This window comes from Ictalurus punctatus, chromosome 3 (assembly GCF_001660625.3).
Source record: "Ictalurus punctatus breed USDA103 chromosome 3, Coco_2.0, whole genome shotgun sequence".
Lineage (NCBI taxonomy): Eukaryota > Metazoa > Chordata > Actinopteri > Siluriformes > Ictaluridae > Ictalurus > Ictalurus punctatus.
The window spans coordinates 32,680,504-32,701,497 of NC_030418.2; the positions used below are offsets into that span (position 1 = coordinate 32,680,504).

General features: G+C 40.4%; 1 protein-coding gene across 7 annotated transcripts in view; it reads left to right on the forward strand.

Moving 5' to 3' along the window:
- Nucleotides 1-4,494: 4,494 nt before the first annotated feature.
- dclk2a (doublecortin-like kinase 2a) overlaps nucleotides 4,495-20,994 on the forward strand; it is a 76,925-nt gene continuing 60,425 nt past the window's right edge. The window contains exons 1-2 of one of the 7 annotated variants that reach the window (XM_047153832.2): nucleotides 4,495-5,467; nucleotides 16,976-17,316. In XM_047153832.2, the coding sequence (XP_047009788.1) occupies nucleotides 5,053-5,467; nucleotides 16,976-17,316 (756 nt within the window). In that variant the 5' untranslated portion in view covers nucleotides 4,495-5,052. The remainder of the gene's footprint in view (nucleotides 5,468-16,975; nucleotides 17,317-20,994) is intronic. The other 6 variants (XM_017464877.3, XM_017464874.3, XR_001812262.3 and 3 more) reach the window with 6 other exon arrangements.

Consider the following 20,994-nt stretch of genomic DNA (forward strand, 5'->3'; position numbering starts at 1 on the left):
AACGTTTATTTTGAAATTGATGCATGCAACACGTTCTAAAAAAGTTGGGACACGGGCAATTTAGGACTAATAGTGATGTGAAACAGGTAAGGTAATCGTCTAATCATAGTATATAAGGAGCCTCCAAAAATGTCTAGTTCTTGAAGAGCAAGGACGGGTCGAGGCTCGCCAATCTGCCAACACATGCATCAGCGAATAATCCAACACTTGAAGAACAACCTTCCCCAAAGCCACATCTGTAGGATTTTGGGCATTTCACCTTCTACAGTGCACAGTATAATTAAAAGATTCGATATTTGAAGAAAATATTCATGTTAAGGTCAGCCAGGTATGCTGTAGACAGATCTCCGTCCTCAGACTGAATCCTGGGAATGCATTCTCAGTGTGGTCTTCAATGTTGTGTTCACTAGATGGCAGACTTGGATCAGTCATGAAGTTTGATCACTACTGTACGCTGTCTAAAAATCCATTTCCATCAATAAAATGTGCTCAAATATATCAATCGTGAATGATTTCACTAAAATTGGATTAGATTATGCTTCTTTTTTTTTTTTTTTAAATATACACTGTAATTACACAATGTACTTACTGTTTTTAGTTCAAATTTAGTTTAGTTTCATACAATACTATTACTATACATTTGAGGACACCTATATATATATATATATATATATATATATATATATATATATATATATATATATATATATATATATATATATATATATGTGTGTGTGTGTGTGTGTGTGTATATATATATATAAATAACATTTTTTATGTATATATATTTTATTAAATTTTTGAGTATTGAATGGCCCGGTGATAACATGCTATGGGTCATACTATTTTTTTTTTGTATTTAAAGAAACTACAAGAATGCCTGAGTGTACTGTAGCGTTCTTGTACAGCTATTTTAAATAGATTTATAATACACTGAAAGTGCATTAGTAGAGAAATTATAATACGTATATATTTTCATTTAACACACGGTTAAGTATACTAAATACAAAATAAAAAAATTCTATTATACCAAGTATAAAAACGAGAGTTCTATATTTGCACACTTCAAGTGTATGACTCACTGGTGTGTTTCCAAGTTCATTAAAGTACTTTAGTCATTTTTTGTTGTTGATATTCAGCGTCATTGCTGACCTCTTCCTCTTCCACTTCCTCTTTCACCAGTATTTACCTTTCCCCTTCTTGGCCTCTCCTCTGTTCACAGATAACAGTATGCAGAATGTACAAGTAAGAACTAAAAGACAACACATTTACACAGAAGTAGAAACAAAAAGACGTTTACTTAAAAATGGATTTAAAAGCAGAAATGGAGCTGAATCGTACACACTGAGCTTGAGCAAATCCTCAGACTTCCTGTGAATGGGAAGAAAGCTTTCTCTTGCTACAGTGTGTAGAATGCTAAAGTAGGTTAGTGTGAGATTGAAGGAAATGACCAAATACCAGGACAGTCCCACGGAGAAATATTCCATCCGACAAGCACGTCATGCTGTCATCTTTATCCCCCTTATATTAGGAGTTTGTGAAACACATGTCTCTGAAGCATGAGTTATGTCATGAAGTATAGACTAAGTTGACACGGCTCGCCCTGTCGCTTTTGGTGAAACGTATGGGAAACGTAGTGTTAGGCGTATCCTACACTTTTCCTGGCCACAGGTTTCAGAAAATTAAAGATTGCAATCTCATTTGGGTTGTGGGTTACTAATCAGAAGGCCGCAGGTTCAAGCCCCGGCGCTGCCAAGGTGCCACTGTTGGGCCCTTGAGCCCCCTGCGCTCTGACCCCAACTTCCTAATGCTGGGGTGTGCAAAAAAAGAATTTCACTGTGCTGTAATGTATATGTGACCAATAAAGACTTATTATCATTATTTTCTATTCACATAGACAGACAGATAGATAGACAGATAGACAGCTGGAGAGATGGATGGATGGATGGTCAAATGAACAGACAGATAGATAGACAGACAGACAGATAGATATACAGACAGACAGACAGCTGGAGAGATGGATGGATGGATGGTCAAATGAACAGACAGACAGACAGATAGACAGACAGATAGATAGATAGATAGATGATAGATAGAAAGATAGGCTCCCAAATCTCCATCCATCCTCAACCCTTTCCCTGGTAATCCGGGATTACATAAACTGCATTTGCACAGTGGAATGTGATTGGCTCTTCCAAAAAAACACATCAATGGCAGTTAAACCATGTTCACAGTTAACACTAATAATAATAATAATAATAATAATAATAATAATAATAATTATTATTATTATTATTATTATAGTAATTATATATATATATATATATATATATATATATATATATATATATATATATATATATTATTTATTATTTTTTTTTTTACAAATCACAGGCAGAATACCGGCATTAGAAAATATTCAAACGTAAGCGCCGGCCTCGAGAGGCTCTTCCAGCATTTGATTTACGTCTCTTTGTCTCTTTTTCCCTTTTCAGAGGGTGGGATTGCAGTCTGGGCTGGATTAGTGAGTGTTTGTGATTGTGTACTGGATTTCCTCTTCGCTGGGACACTTCCTTCCCTTCAGCCCTACCCCAGCTGTGTGCATTTTGATTCATAAAAGTGCCTCCATATTATCAGTGTGTAACATCACTGCTCACACACTATTTTACATCAACAGAAACGACTACACTACATGTACCAGAGGACATCTGATATGATCAGAGATATGTGGATTAGCAAGAACAAACAAATTTCTCTCTTTTTTTTCCCACTGTACAGCTCCTACTATTAAAAACAATAGACAATCTACTATTATCACACAAGCGGAAATTTCTGATTGGCCGTAACAATAGGCTGTTAGCAGGGGACGGCTAGTATAAACTAGCTAACGGCTAAAAACGTCTACCTTTAAGGATAAAAAGACATCAGTGTAAGGTTTAATCTGATTATTTGCTGTGAACAAACGTATTGAAGTGAATAGTTTTGGATGTATGTATAATCACTGACCGTACACTGACTATTATGAAGAAGGAAGAAGCAAGACTGGGGCTAACTTCTTCATAGCCCAGACTGTAGATTCATGACAGTCATGTCACGTGATTACACTGAGTGACTACGCCCCATGGATTTGATCTTAAACACGTCATCAGCAGTGACTGAGAAGACTAAAGAGCTTTATTATCATTCTAGCTATATACACGCATCCAGTGGAGCAGAATAGTGTTCTCCAAGAAAATGGTGCAGTATATTCCAGGAACGTGATAACAGTACGGTTCAAGATATCCAGTGGAGCGCAAATTTAGAAAAGTTACAGTGCAAGTGGATAAGAAGTAGATGGAGTAAGCACAGATTCTCCATATAAAGAAGATCTACATGAATTATTTCTACACAGTTGATGATGATAAACGACATATAAAATAGTCCATACAGGATTTCGAAGCGTTTTTGGGTTGGTTTTTTTTTTGTGATTGTTGCGGCCAAAAATGCTTGATTTTTCTGCGGCTTTTTTTTTTTTTTTCAAAAATTTACAAGAGTTAAAAGAGTTTTTTTGTGCTTTTTGTGGACACGATTTGGTGAAATTCCACGAAAATAGTTTTGCAAGGCCTTTCACCGTGATGTTTACTTCTAAGAGAGACCTTTAAGCTGTACACATGTTCGACGCACGTGAACCGATGAGGGCTTCGGATTCGGGAATGCGCCTTCTGATGACATCACATTGGCCCAGATCTGCAGAAAATCTGCGGTCATTTAAAAAAATGCCAAGCTACTCCGAATATTGCAGAGTTTCGTTAATTTCTGCGATTGTAAAAGCGTTAAAATCCTGTAGGGACTGATAAAACAGGTGAACTGTCGACTGTGCGCTGCCATATTGTTGTGACATCATGTGTTTCAGAGAATTGGGTCAAAGTGGATTGGGAATTCTCAGCTGAGTGAACATTCCATTGCACTTTTCCATGTGGGAAAATGGAATTTCCATTTTCCATTTTCAGACTTTCCGAGTACAATGGATTGCAGCATAATTTCGCTCTTGAGCAAATGATAGATTTTTAGATATCAGCATCCTGTTTAAAATCATGACCAGCCGTCAACGGCGGTTGGACACTAAGTCCTACTAAGAAACCAGGAATGTGGCCTACACAATGGCCCTGCTTCATTATTGTATTCAGCATGCGTTTGTCCGCTTCCCCTCACGCCTCTCACGGATGTGAATTTCACCCACGTTACTTTACATAACCGTCCAGTTTCAGTGGCGTGACCAACACGCTTAACACTGGCATCTAGGACCATGGATATGATGACCGGAAGTCAGCCAAGAAAGTGTTTAAAATGTTAGAGACCAGTCCTAAAGGTGGAGGACGTACTACACTTCGGACGGACTACACCATAATGATGAATCCCTTCAGAGTGGACTTCAGCATGCTTCTCTGAGTGATGAACAAAAACACTGAATCAAAACTCTTGGTTGAAAAGAACCGATTCTTAGATTTGACTCGTCACGACTCATCGTGACTCTGGCCAATCGTGGGAGGCCAGATTCAGGGAGGGCGTGTTTAGTGTACTGTATTCGTGCTGGGTACGTCGTGTGCGTGTGCGTGCGTGCATGTGTGTGTGTGTGTGTGTGTGTGTGTGTGTGTGAGCAGGATGAGGTTGGAATAACGGAGCGGCTGCTTGGACATCTGATGTGGAGGTTTTCCATTCCTGATCACCAGCTTCACGACTGAATGGATGCCTTTTTTTTCAGTGGGATTCTCATCTTCTAGATCTATTAAACATTTTTGTGAACTCTTTGGGAATTTGGTGCCAATCCTAGGAGTTGACTTTGGATTCTTTTAAACGGATTTGTGGGTATTATTGGATTTTTAGGAGCATTTTAGTAATCGGATGCGCAACTTGTAGCCAAGTTCAGATGAGTCCTTTCTGACAGCAGAAAAGCATTCTTGCTGAGATTGATGAGCTTTATAAGGCGGTTCGGTGACGCGAAACCGGGCCGCTTCATCATTACGCACCGCCGACGCGTAAACCCCTTCGTTCACACGTCCAGCACCCTGCATCATGTCTTTAAGCAGAAGCATCGAGTGGGAGCACTTTGAGGAGAGGGAGAAGGCACCACGTTCGGGTCGCGGATGCGCAGCCGGATCTCGTTGCGCGTCCCGGGGAAACGGGAACGGGTACGGGTCCGTGGCGAGTCCCGCGCACAGCGCGCACTGCAGCTTCTACCGGGCGCGCACCCTGCGCTCACTCGCTGCCGAGAAGAAGGCGCGGAAAGTGCGCTTCTACCGCAACGGAGACCGCCACTTCGAGGGCTTGGCGTACGCTGTATCCGGAGACCGCTTCCGCTCTCTGGACGCGCTGCTCGTGGACCTCACGCGCTCTCTGTGGGACGGCGCGAGCTTACCGCAGGGAGTGCGCTGCATTTATACTATAGACGGAGCGAGGAAGGTCACCAGTCTGGACGAGCTTGTAGAGGGTGAGTGTGTGTGTGTGTGTGTGTGTGTGTGTGTTTGCCTCCACACCAGTTCATTCAAATGCCCAATAATTCGACATTAAAGGAATGGTTTGAATGGTTTTACCCTTTATTCAAAATGTATCCCAGTGCTGAAGACATCTTCACTTCTTTAGTTTTGCACTAGCAGTCAGGTTAAAGTTGCATGCTCTGCTGTACAAAGTAAAGGCAGTCTGTCACCCAAATCCATTAACTCAGTGCTAAAGAAGCAGAGAGTGACACGTTCAATTAATATTCATAAAGCATTATACCTGTGCTTATGTTTTTTGTACACTGGTAATGATTCATTGTAAGCATTTTATAAAGTTTACTAGTAATGCTTCATGAGGCTCTAATGTGTTCTGGACGATTGCTTGATAACACACAGTATAATCATGGTTTAAAGCGATGGTCACTATCCATTATGATGCCGTACGGTGTACTGCAGAACACAGATGGAAAAACCATAAAGCGTAAAGTTTTGGTTTTCTCCAAATAAAAATATATTTGATCACTGTCAGCCAAAATGTTTTGGCGGCATCTGTAATAAATATAGGTCACTGATGGTAACTGTATAGTTAGCGACATGGAGCATACATTGACTGATTTGATTTCACAGAACGTAATGGTGCTGTGCTAACATGTCTTTCAAGCTGGAACATTGAGTCTAGATGAAAGATGGGAGGAAGTGGGCGGTGCTTCTGCGGGGTCGGTTAACGTCAGAGAGTTCAAAACAGTTTTGTAAGTGTTGATCGTTCCAAGTTCATATGTCAGTTTCTTAATCTGGTGCTTTTTAAAATTTGTTTTATTTAGGAAAAGACTAGTTTCGTTAGTCTATTTTTGAGTGCTAACTCAGACCAGCATACTACAATGTCAAAATGTAGAGCCCCTATGGAAAATATATAAAGGTTGGTAGCAGTGGTGGCTCATCTGCTGGGATAGGTGGAGCAGAACCTCACTATATATATATATCAGATGTGGAACAAATGATTTGCTTGTCTTTCTACATGTTGCGCAATTGTGGGGCACATACTGAAGGTCTTATTTTGCTCCATAGAGTTATTATTGCAGCTAGTGGTCAAAAATGGGAACTGCAACAAGTGACAAATAGAGGCCCACTGGGGCTAGAAGGACACTGCCCCATGTATGCTTTAGACCAGTGGTCACCAACCCTCTTCCTTGAGATCTACCTTCCTGCAGGTTTCATCTCCAACAAAAATCTAACAAGAACTTCTTAAGGAAATGATTAGACGGCACAATCTTGGTTGGAGCTAAAGTCTTCAGGAAGGTAGATCTGCAGGAACAGGGCTGTTGATCACTGCTCTAGGAAGAGCAGCAGAGAAGACAGTTAATTGATAGGTTGCCAGGGTCGTGTTTATAATCAGACCATTTAAATTAAATAGAATACGTCTCTACAAACAAACGCAAAGAAACATTTGGGTGGGGGGGTGGGGGTGGGGGGGGGGGGGCATTTGGTTGCCGTAGATGACGCCCATCCACCTATCCATTTTCCATACTGTTTATTCTACACAGGGTCACGGGGGAGCCTGGAGCCTATCCCAGGGTACTCAGGGCACAAGGCAGGGGGCACCCTAGACGGTGTGCCAACCCATTTCAGGGCACAGTCACACACCCATTCATACACTAGTGACATTTTGGAAATGCCAATCAGCCTACAACACATGTCTTTGGATTGGGGGAGGAAACTGGAGTACCTGGAGGAAACCCCAGAGAACATAGGCACACAGGGTGGAGCTGGGATTAAAACCCCCTACCCCGGGGGTGTGAGGCAAACGTGCTAACCACTAAGCCACCGTGCCCGTATGGATGATGTCCTGCATCAGAAATGCACCCCAGTGAGCTTGTTTCCAACGCTAAAGCCGAAAAGAAGAAAAATGTATTTCCCTTTCCCAGTGCCCGAATGATTATGAGTTATAAACTCACTTCCGTTGTGTGGTTTTTGAGCTGTAGTTGTGACAGGTCAGACAACAAGTGAAGTGACAGTGAAGGAATGTACGTATAAATATCCTATTACATTTCAGACCTTCAGGTTCTGTGAGATGGATTTGTGGAACACGTGCGACTTTCCCATACAAAAATAATAGACGGGTGATGGACCACTACAGCAGTTTTGGGAACTGTATCGAAGACAGCTGAGCAAAAGTACGTCTAAAACTACTCAAAACGAGCTGCTAGTCTGTATGTCAGATGACTGCATGTTGTAGAGTTCCAACCGCCTATTATGAGGGTTACTCTAAAAATTCACCAGTACCCTAAGTCGTGTGATAGCCTCTCAGTGTCATTTAGTTCGAGGCTGTCATTGTTAATGTTGTCCTAATCACCTGGAAAATACTGCTTATGATAGCTTTTGTTTAAAATAAAGGGAAAAGAAAAAACAACAAACCTGCAATATCTTGCCTTAAGGGCCACTTTTGAATTTTTAATGAGTTGTATTTTAAAAAATTAAGCCCACTTTTATTTCCCCAGGTGAATGTGGTATATTAAAGGACTTACCAATAAAAGTAATGGCAACATAGTGAACTGGCGTATACAACCATTCAAATGATCTAAATAAACAGCTATAAATCAAGGGAATAACGAAGGCAAGGGGTTAGGAACAGAGAGTATTTTAAAGAATCTATCTAACACATACATATAGAGAATATTCCCCAGTTGGGATAAAAAAAAAAAAAAAAATTGTTGACTTTGTAGATCTCACAGCAGGCAGAAAGCCTCTAAATGACACTAGAACGCCGAGCCCTTGACTCATATTGACTCTGTTAATGTACGGCTGAGTCAATAGAATTGATTCGTGACCAGGGAGCAGCTGTAAGTGCTGGTGCGTTTTTAACACGCACGCTGTTATAGTAGAACGCTTCAGAACCATGATTTCCAAATCCATTCGGCATGCCGAGATCAAGTTTCGCCTCCAGGGGTTAGTTCCGTAAAGTGACCCCACGAGTGCTGTGATGTTAGCGATCGCGAGTCCGTGTGTTCGAAAGTGTGGCAAATCTGTGTAAATGCAGAAGGGATGAGATTAAAGCTAAGCTAAAACCACAGACCCAAAGTATAGCATCTAAAAAGTGGGGGGTGGGGGGTGGGGGGATCCTGGCCTCAGCTTGTATACAGCTTTCCAGCATGAAGCTTCTTCAGTCACATGTCATATATTTATCTAAATGACACGTCACAATAGAGGGCTGAGTTTCCCAAAAGCGTCACGTTACCTGGGAGAGAGATAGTGTTCAATGTGATGCTCACTCTACCATTTAATGATGATCTTTGTGATATGATGATTTTGGGGAAACTTGGCCCTGATCTCTGCAATCTTCTTTGATCATCATTCCCAAAAGTAATGCACGTCAAACGAACCCTTTGCGGGACACAGACTTTTTGGATATTTTGATTCTTAGGATAAAGTTCCCCGTAATTTTCATCATTTTGCATAATATTACAGGTAGGAGACAGATATAAATGATAAAACCTCATAAATATTGCTGATTAACCATAACATCGACTCGACTTAATAGATATTTCAGCCACTCCAAGCCTTATCACGCCAAGTCCACTTTGTCTATATACAACTACAGTCTGTTTTATTATAGTGATTAGAGTATGAGATGTTAAATGATACCGGTATGCTGTTGAACTCTAGATAGATTCGGATTGGTCAGAATGTCTTGAGTAATGTTCACTAACAGCAGCTGTGAACGTAGTTCCGGCCGCAAGGCACGTCACAGGTTTATATCGATGCACTCGTTCTGATACGTTTTCGCCGGGACTCGTGCTCATTCATAGGGACTTTGGAGACATTATCGACGTTAATATCATTCAAGCTTTAAATGAAACATTGTTGTTGAGTAGAAAAGGGGGAAACGTTCTGAAAAGAGACGTTTATTTAACATTTATGGAAAAAAGACCGTGTCAGTGCTTTGAGGTGAAGCTGTTCCTTTAAGTTTATTCCTCTGAAGAGAAAGAGTGGAGGTTTCTCAACAGCCCCCCCCCCCCCCCCCCCCCCCCCCCCGGCTGCTATAATCTAAGCAACGACTGGAAGTAAGTAGTCTCGTGGACGTTCCACGACATTAAATGTAAACCTGAACGGATACAAAGCATGATGGGTCATTCTTAAATGAATAAAACATTGTAATAAGAGGAATAAAACACTTCGAAATGTGCTGTCATATGAAAATAATCAACTTCAGGCAGGTGAGCGTAACTCCTGTGCTTTATTCCTTATTAATTGTTACAGTATACTGTAAATAACTTCTCTTTCACTAATCACTGTGGAATTATATGCTAAATTGTACAAACCTAGTGAAGGTTAGAAGGTCAAATCGAAGGTCATCAATATTTCAATCCTATCGCAATCATTACATCACTTCATTTCCAAAGACGTTAGTCCGGGTTCAAGCACAGACAGCAGAAGATCGTCCGTGGAGGACGTACATCGTATATTATGACAACGGACAAAGAATCCCAGCTGATGTTGTTTAAAGACTAGTAAATGTAAAGTCTCAGCTGGACACCGGGAGAACACTGGATCGGTGAAACAGGGTGAAGGGTCGCTAATCGCTGTGGGAGTTTCACACCTGAGTCCCGTGTCAAGGCCGCCTTTGTATACCGCAATCCCCCGGTGTGACCGTAACCAATTCCCGCCCCTTCCTTACGTGTTAAACTGCTCATTTGTGTCACTCTTCTCATCAGTAAACGTGAGCCCATCTGGAGCAGAGCGGCTAAATTAGCCTTTTGTTAATTCGTCAGCTTAATAAAGCCTGGTGCCTTGGGAGTCTGTTCTCTTGTTGTGTGGAAATGGAATTGGGACTAGATTCAGTTGACGTGAAGCTTTTATTTGTATAGCGCTTTTTACAACACTCATTGTGTCTCGAGGCAGCTTTGCGGAAATATATAAACACAGGATAGAGATTTTAAGTGTGTGAATTTATCCATATTGAGCGAGCCGCTGGCGACGGTGGTGAGGAAAATCTCCCTGAGATGATACGAGGAAGAAACCTTGAGAGGAACCGGACTCAGAAGGGAACCCGTCCTCATCTGGGGAACAACGGGTAGTGTGAAAGTAAATGGTAGTTTATTAAAGTGTTTCTCTGAAGTCTGTTTTGTTGAAAGTATATTTAAAGTTTGAGCCTGTGAAGATGCAGGAAAATGCTGAATACACTGTATTATGTTACTGCATTAGGTATTATAAGATTTGTGAAATGTTTTTTTTTTTTTTTTTTTCTTTTAAAAAGCCAATTTTTTAAAATTAGGACGGACTCAGCAGTGTGAATACAGGTGTATCACACTTATACTTCAGATTTTTGTGCATTATTTTCCCAACTCTGGACCACACTCTTAAACTAGTTGGGTTAACAATAACCCAGTCTGGGCCGATTTTGGAAAACCGATGGTGGGTCCAAAATGGGCTAACCTAGTTAGGGTTGTTTTAACCTGTAACATTGGGTTAGGATTTTGCATTTTAAACCCATACACATGAACGACCACCTCGACAGGCCGTAGACAACCCAGATCTTCTGTTTACAATGCACCAGTCATATGAAAAGCTACTTTCTTATTAGCACAAAAGAAGCTTAGTACAGTTTCGCTTTTTCTCTACAAAACATAGCCTTCCTCAACAATACATGACTGCTCAAAATCATATCCTGTATTATATTCTGAAAAATAAGTAATGGATATCAGACCTAGGATTAGAATGAACTTCACTCCAATGCTAGCGGATAATCCAAGATAACGTTACAGTTACAAGTACAATTTATTTAATAATATAATAGTTTTGTAGCAGCCAACAATTTGGGTAACTAGTGTTAAATTTAATATGATTATGCAAGAGCTTAATTCTTCCAAAGATAAAAAAAAAAGGTCTTATTTATTACAAACTATATTTCCCCCCGCAAATAACAAAGCTACTTGTTGTCAGCATGCTAACATTTGGCTATCAATCCAAATGACATGGTAAAAATGATGGCCTACGTAACGTCTACGGAAATATAATTTCGAATGGTTGAACTAAATTATAAATGATGTTATATTTGAACAAAAACTTACATTACATTTGTATTTGCACCTGATTTTAGTATTTTAGTTTAGATTTTCTTGGTTGCTGCTCCCTCTCGAAAGATACACTGGAAGATTCCAGAAAATTAGCCATAAATGTATGTTCCTGTCGCCTTTCAGGTCCGCGTCCGAAAGCCAGCATGCTGGATTTCCCATCATCAACCCAATTTACAGTGGTGCTTAAAATTTTTTAAATGTCTGCATAAATATGATGTAAAAGATTCAGATTCATCATCAGATTTTCACATAAGTCCTAAGAGTAGACAAAGAGAACCCGATTAAACAAACGAGACAAAAATATTATACTTGGTCATGTATTTATTGAGGAAAATAATCCAATATTACATATCTGTGAGAGGAAAAAGTATGTGAACCTCTAGGATTAGCAGTTTAATTTGAAGGTGAGATTAGAGTCGGGTGTTTTCAATCAATGGGACGATGATCAGGTGTGAGTGAGCGCACTGTTTTATTTAAAGAACAATATATTTGTGGAAGTGGAAATTCAAGACCATTGTTACCCTCCCCAGGTGTGGATCACTCCAAGAACAAGACGTGTAATAGTTTGTGAGGTCACAAAAGAACCCAGGGTAACTTCTAAGCAAGTAAAGGCCTCTCTCACATTGGGTAATGGTAATGTTCATGAGTTCACCATCAGGAGAACACTGAACAATAATGATGTGCATGGCAGGGACGCAAGGAGAAAGCCACTTCTCTCCTAAAAGAACGTTTCTGCCCATCTGCAGTTTGCTAAAGATCACGTCGACAAGCCAGAAGGCTAATGGAAAAATGTTCTATGGGCGGATGAGACCAAAATACAACTTTTTTGTTTAAAATGAGAAGTGTTATGTTTGGAGAAAGGAAAACACTGCGTTCCAGCATGTGAGTCTTATCCCGTCTGTGAAACGTGGTGGTGGTAGTGTCATGGTCTGGGCCCGTTTTGCTGCATCTAGGCCTGCATGGGCCAGACTTGACATCGTTGATGGAACAATGAATTCTGAAGTATATCAGCAAATTCCAAATGAAAATGTCAGGACATCTGTCCGTGAACTGAACCTGAAGAGAAAGTGGGTCATGCAGCAAGACAACGACCCTAATCACACAAGTCGTTCTACCAAAGAACGGTTAAAGAAGAATAAAGTGAATGTTTTGGAACGGCCAAGTCAAAGTCCTGACCTTAATCCAATAGAGATGTTGTGGAAGGATCTGAATCAAGCAGTTCATGTGAGGAAACCCACCAACATCCCAGAGTTGAAGCTGTTCTGTACTGAGGAACGGGTTAAAACTCCTCCAGGCTGACATGCAGGACTCATCAACAGTTACTGGAAACGTTTACTTGCAGTTATTGCTCCACAAGGGGGTCACACCACATACTGAAAGCAAAAGTTCACCTACTTTTTCCACTCACAGATATGCAAAATTGGATCATTTTCCTCAATAAATATAATAAATATAATATTTTTGTTTCATTTGTTTAATTGGGATCTCTTTATTTACTTTTAGGACTTGTGTGAAAAAATGTTTAGGTCGTATTTATGCAGAAACGTAGAAAAGGGTTGACAAACTTTCGAGCACCACTGTATATTGACACAATCCCCCAAGCGCAGTTCATTCTGAGTTACTTATTTGTTTGTTTTGGCTATGGGTTGACTCTGTCCAGAACGATTTTTTGAGAGAAATCAAACATTGCTAATATCCACACCGTACAACATAAGCACCATCCAAGCCGATAAGTTTGACACGCTCGTGTGACGAAACAAGGTGTGTGATTTTCGTTGTCCTCTTTTCCATCTGCTCAGCACAGCTCCTGATATCAGTTGTGTTCTTAAACCTCTCCATCATTTCCAATGCTTGCCTTAATAAACCCAATCCAGCCACCTCCTCGCTCAGTTTCTGAAACTCGTCCAGACGTCTGCTGCAGGCTCAGCGGTTTCACTGCCTCCAGTCTTGCTAGAGTCATGATCGGTTTCAAGGGCACTGCAGGAGAAAGAAATGAAAGAGTTCCATGGCCCAGAAGCTTTATTCCAGCCACCATATTGATGAGTAGCACTCTTGCTTCCTGATGGGATGCTTCCAGTGCCTGATCCTGACAATCTTCAGACTCCCTGATTTATCCTGATACTGTTCTTCTGCTTGGAGCTTCTCTTTGACACCTTCTGCTACTCTCAATGGTCCCACATGGACACCATAAAAATAAGCACTTCCCAAAAATTCTCTTTATGCCCAAGACTCACGTTTGCTTCAGTGGTAAATACTCTGCACTTATATAACACCTTTTTTTAACCTTAGTAGTTCGACAAAGCGCTTTACACTGGTTCTCATTCACACACTCTCACACACACACACACCAACGGTAGCAGAGCTGCCATGCAAGGCGTTAACTTGCCATCGGGAGCAACTTGGGGTTCAGTGTCTTGCCCAAGGACACTTCGGTATGTGGAGTCATGTGGAGTCATGTGGGCCGGGAATCGAACCGCCAACCTATGATTAGTGGACAACCCGCTCTACCACCTGAGCCTGTATCTACAGACACTGAAGATTTATTACTAAGAGCATTGTGGGAACATTGTGAGATGTCATGATTGATTTATATTATAGTATGCTTTCTTACTTGATTACAAAACAGCAAAATATCTTAACTAGTGCACTAAATAGTACAAAGGATAGCGTGATAACAGAAACCACTGGGACCACGGCCAATATATATATATATATATATATATATATATATATATATATATATATATATATATATATATATATATATATATAGACAGACGAAGATGAGCCAATGGACCTTTTGCACACTTCCGTGTTAATGAAATTGCTGTGTTTGCACTGCAGCAAATACGTCCTGCAAAGTCTGCTCACAAACACATAAAAATACTATAAAGTGACACGTTTCATTGTCGCAAGTACATGCTGTGAGTGTCGATAATGCTACAGTAGCTTATAGGTGTTTATTAAACAAGCTAGCTAGCTAGCTAACTGTAAAATAATGTAGATATGGAATTATGTACTCCAGCACGACATCGGTCGTGTCTTTGTCAGTGGATGTTCGTAGACGTCCAGTTCTCGGTCGGTCCGCAGCTGTTAAAAGCTGTTAATGTCCCCTGTGTACTCTATGCAGTCTTTTGGGACACCCAAAAGTAGAGTCTTTTCTTAGGAATTTGGGATCACATATAAGAGAAATGTTATCATTTCTGACAGTTCTCTCTCTTTTCCAAACTCTTATGTCTTTCTATAGTCGGGATAGTGTACATATGAATGCGAATCTATACATCCCTAGCCCTCACGTCAACCTCTGTGGCTTTTATGGCGATGTCAATGCAAGCATGAGATCATACTGGAAGCCAGTGGACAGCTAGCTTATTATTAACTAGCTCAACTTCCATATTTCCCAGTTACCTAGCAACAGTGTTCTCACGGCGTTATCGCTTGTACAGCAAGTGTTTTGTGGTTTCACTTTTCGAAAAAAAAGCACCAGGAAAGCACCAAAAGTCCGTCATGCATCACGAGGAGGGTATGGCATTGATGAATGCACTGATTTAACGTGATTTATGACGTGCTTTTAATTGTCTCTGGTTGTTTTTTCCTCATATGATGCTCCACCAAGTTCTTAGTCCCTGTGTGACAAAGGTCCATTTTTAGAGCAGCTGCATGTGCTGTAGTGCCAAGCTGTGCCTACCCATACACAATCACACACACACAGACACACACACTTTCATCGGTTTCTTCAGCTGTGTGGATTAAGATTGTAGCGTTTTTAGACCTTTTCACATCGTACGGCAGTTTAAACATTAAATGCCTGAGTTATGCCGAACAGATTGTTTTCCGATGGGGGAAAAAAATGCTTATTCATTCGTTGATTTAGTCAGCCGTTCCATTGCGGTTTCCTTTTACCCTCAGAGTGTGGATTTGAGTAGGCCTTTGGGAAAGGGAGGGCTCGATTTAGCACTGTTACCCTGGCACGTCGGTGAAAATACTCGGGACGTCAGCCAACACCGCAAGAGTAAGCGAAGACAAGAGAGAAGAGAGAAGTGGCCTCGGCGTGCTCCGCATTCCTCCCGGACACGTGAACTGTTCGAGAGACTCGCTGTACCCGGAGTCTCCCGAAATAATGCGTGAAGAAATACATCTTTCTGACATCGCTTCCCGATAAGCCGGAAGCGTGTGTTTGTGAGATAAAAGAGCTGTTGAAAATTTCGATTGCTGCTTTGTAGCTGTTTAGTGCATTCCAGAGATTGTAGAATGGCTATAAAAGGCTCTTTCATCCGCAGAGCAAGTCTTCCTGGAGATATGCGATTGGTGGAAAAGAGCTCGTGTGTATGAAGCATGAGGACTGACCTGGGATCAACTGCTGGCTTTTAATGTCTTTAACTGTGCCACGTAAAGCGGTCACCGTCATGTTTTAATGTATGCAACTGGAATATACAGCAATATAATAGCAATACAGTGTTTCTGTTCATATCATGACGCCCTGTGTATATAATTATATTATATGGCCATTATGGAGCTGCTTCAAGGTGAACAACTTATCACCGAGAAGCCTGAGGAAATACTGAAAGGATATACAATATCAATATCAATGTCAAGGGAAAACGTATTGAGCCTTGCTGACCTCTTATATTGAACATATACGAGTTATGGGAATAGAATATAATCATATTTGAATAGTGATTACAAGTTCTGACTTGCATTACGTAAGAAATAAAGCACACTGTTACAGGAAAATAGTCAACAACAGGGTGGTGCGATGAAGCGGAAGTTAATGTCACCACACCAGAGTTGATTATTTTCCATTAACGGCTTGTCCCGAAGTGTTTTATTTCCTCTTAGACCCCAGCAATTTACCAATGATTTGGTAAATTTTATTTTTTTTTAATTAAAGAATGACACATCATAGTTTTATCGGTTGATATGTACATGTACCGCTCTGCAACGTCTGCGTGAACAATTAAACTACCGTTATAGCTGCTATAGATAGTTGTTCCTTCACCAGCCTTTCTTTTTCTCTCTCTCTTGTGAGGTGAATAATAAGGAAAGAATAAAGGGTTCTAAGGAAACCCTTAAAGGATCTATGCGGAACTATGCGAGCATTTTAGGAGGCCGAGAATTATATCATAATTATACAGCGAACCCCTGGAGGAACTCTTGAAGGACTCTCTAGAAGAAACATCACCATATCAAAAATGGTACATCTGCTATACTACAGTACAGTGTTAATGAGCTGTTACTATAGAAACCGTTGTACGTTAGAATGATGCATGAATGTAAACATGGGATTTGCAGCTGCGCTACTGTCAGGGTTGCTGATTAACCTTCTGACCAATCAGAATATAAGGTGAAAGATTGGACGCGAACATGCCTTACAGAGTAGAAAAGTAAATAGATACAGACCTAACTCTACCCCTCGTCTTCTCCCGACAGGTGAGAGCTACGTCTGCGCCTCCAACGAGCCCTTCCGCAAAGTGGACTACACCAAAAACGTCAACCCCAACTGGTCGGTGAACGTTAGGGCAGGCACATCGCGCTCCCTCTCCTCTTTACCCATACTAAAGAACGAGCTGAGGGAGCGAGAAAGCAAGGACTTCATCCGGCCCAAGCTGGTGACGGTGATCCGGAGCGGCGTGAAGCCACGCAAGGCCGTGCGCGTCCTCCTGAACAAGAAGACGGCACACTCGTTCGAGCAGGTGCTCACGGACATCAGCGACGCCATCAAGCTGGACTCGGGAGTGGTGAAGAGACTCTACACGCTGGAGGGGAAGCAGGTAAATTAGTCATCATTTATTTAGCAGTCATCGATGATTAGTTGGGTATAATACTGCAGAAAGAATCCATGTAATAACTGATAACTTAAAAGAAATGATAAATGACTTTTGACTTGAGAGTTAAGGATAATGCTCAAGGCCCAGCAGTGCGTCTCCGATAATCCTGTAGCGTACATTCACAAAAATCCGAATGGCATGATGCAGTATGAGAAATAGCGCATATCTGGAATATGGATTGAGTTTGCCCAAGCTTTTATAAGAGCTAGTATAGTGGCCAGTTTTTGTTTATTTGATTTGATTTATGTTTTTTCTTATTATTCTCTTCATATGTCATTTTTGGATATACAGATAAAACCCAATTATTGACTATATTGCTGTCAGTCTTGGTTAAAAAGGATTTGTTTCTCTATAACTCTCATAATGCGCTCTTTTATTATCATAACATTCCATTTAATTAAAGGTAAATGTCTGTCTTTAGTACTGAACATTACTTTTCTTTTTTTTACATTTTTTTTTACATGAGACAATTATAGTCTTAAAACTACTTACTACTACTATATTGTTAGTACGTCAGCTGTATTGATGCCCCAATCCTTTTTTTTTTTCTTTTCTCTCTGACCGAAAATATCTGAAAGGAAATCTCACCGAGTCCTAATCATGTCCCAATTCCCAAAAAGCAGTAGTATAATAAGATGAGATAAATATAAGTCGCCCTGGATACGGGCGTCTGCCGTATGCCGAAAACAGTAATGGAAATTTAGAAATAAAAAAACATTGTAAAGTGGTAGTTTTATCATTTACCTGTAATATTAAAGCTTGGGATCTTCAATACTAATTTTTTCTTATTCAGTACGTTTACATGGACAACGATAATCCGATATTTATCCCGATTAAGACGGTACTCTGATTAAGAAACTAGCATGTAAACAGCGATTTTTTATTACCTTAATCCGGGTAAAATCACACTCGAAATAAACACAAATCGGATTAAGACGTGTGGAGTATTCCTGTTTTAGTCGCATTATCGGCGTGCGTTACAGACATGTACACACCTTAATCACACTATTAACGTCGTGTGGGAGTTTTCACCGCATTGTGTGACAGGACACGTACACACACGGCAGCGTGTGTACAAGAGAGCACGGCTGCGTCCCAAACCGCGTACTTACTTGCTATATAGTAGGTGAAATACATGTATCGGGGCTACTATATAGTAGGTAAGTACGCGGTTTGGGACGCAGCCCACGGCTTCAAGCAGTCGTCTATTTGCACGTATAGCGTGACAAATAATTAACCGCACTTGAAGTGTTCGTGAAAATTTTAAATAAAAACACCCAGAACTGTATACGGTTCCATAACGAAGACCAACTGTATGTCGATACGTGAAATTCTGGACGGAAGGTCGGACGGCGTGGCGCGGGGACGTAATGACGTGTGTCGTTAATCCTTCTCTGTTCTATAACACGTAAAACGGGAACATGAAAGGAATATTCTAAAAGCGACTCATGTAAACACCTTAATCACAATATTGTCTTATTCAGAATAAGGTCAATAATTAGATTACCGCTGTCCGTGTAAACGTAGTCATTGTTGAAGTGAGTGATTTCATCAAGACCATACCGTACCAAAGACCAAGACCATTTCAAAGCGTCACAGTTTGACAAATCAGTTTTACAATTTAAAAAGATGGTTAAAATGTACACAAAGATATCGAGGCTCATTTATAAGTCATTTGTTAAACTAAACTGAACTCAAAAGTTTCGGTAACGCTGATTATCTTCATTCTTGTACGTGTATGTTGATAAACACCAACCAGAGTAGCTTGACTCCCACAAAACTCCATAAAAGGCAAAAAACACAGAGCTGAAAACGTCAGAATGACAACAAAACGGTTGAAAGACCGCCTCACCGGTTTTCTCTAAATCTTCCAGTCATGCAGCTCAGCCACGGCAGAGCATCAGCTACCACTGACCTCCATTCTAACGCTTCACCTTTCATAGGGTACCATTATTTTTGTCCTGAACGAATGGCTAGACTTATTTATCTTCATTTATGGACTTGTTTTGGAATCACAAGTCATTGATAAGAATTGAATTTAGAGTCTCTGAATCTATATACCTGCATACAGTCACATCAACTCATCACCAATTACACCATTTGAACCTGATCAGTCAAGGTCCACGTTACTGCGTCTCCTTCTGTGTAAATTTAAACACACTCCGAAACACTCATGGGATACAAACGTTTTTTCTAAGCTAGCTGGATTCTCATGAGCACTCCATTACGTGTTTAAATGCTTCTGTGAACGATTTACGGATCGATTTCTTCGCATCCGAACTTTTAATCCGATCTTTCCATGGTTGTCACAATGACATCCTTTGCTAGACCGTACAAAAGTGTTTTTTTTTTTCTTTCTGGACCACACCATAGCGCTAGCATGTAAAACTCTGCCGTGCATGACATTATCCACGACGGAGTGTCGAGTTAAGAGGCATGTTATAGCATTATTTACATTTAGATCATTCAGCCTTATGCATCAGCAGCTGTTAATGGCCACCTGCTCCCTCTTTCCTGTGGCGCTCAGATGGACATTATCTCCACATGGGATGAGTGTAAATAGGATTCTAGTCATGCATGAGCAATCAGTCATTTGGTTTACTTAAGAATGATTCCTTATGGCCTATTAAATATCATCCAAATATCAATCCAAGAAGGTTGGGTTGATAATTTGGCAACGTGTGTGTTCATGTGAACGTCCTAACGTATGTTTCCAGCTTGGGAAATGTGTGTCTGTGTCGTTATTTAAGAGTAAAAAAGAATAAGAATAATTTATAAGAATAAAGAGCTGCACTGCAGCATCCTGCAGAGAAAAGGGGAGTATACACACAGATGGACTTGAAATGACTCACAAAATAACAAGCTAGAGAACTCAGGCATGACTCAAGAGCTGTGTTTAATTCCCAGCTGCTTTTTTTTTCTTCTTCTAAATTCTTTAAACCTTCTTCTGTTCTGCATTATCTCATTCGTTCTATAAGTAAGGAATAAAGCAGTCGAGGGAGTGCTGTTACTGGAAAATAATCAACAACGTGCTGGTGGAACGTAGAAGTGTTACTGTTACTGGCCCAAAGTGAGACGCGAGGGTGTGTGTTACAGTGTGTTACGGTTATAATGGTAAAGAAGGTAAGAGAGAAGCTAGAAGTCACTTGAAAAGAGTTGCAGGACGACCTGAAAGCAGCAGGAGCGGCTGTTACATAACCTCGGGGAACTAAAGATGAGTTGAAAATGACTTCATACCGTAGTCACAAGCACTTTTTTAACAAAGTATTCATGTTAATTTATGGTGTCTGAATACTTTTTCCCTATCTAACACATCTTTGTTTACATATTGCAATTTATTTATTCATTTTCATATGATACATGTGATTCATTTTCATGTGATTCATTTTCATATGATACATTTACATGTGATTCATTTGCATGTGATTCATTTGCATGTGATTCATTTTCATGTGATTCATATTCATGTGATTCACTCACATGTGATTCATATACATGTGATTCATTTTCATGTGATTCATATTCATGTAAAAACACATCTTTGTTTACAAGGGTGATATTACTTTTATACAACAGCTCCATAAACAAGAAGGTAATACAGGGTAATACTGACATTTCAGA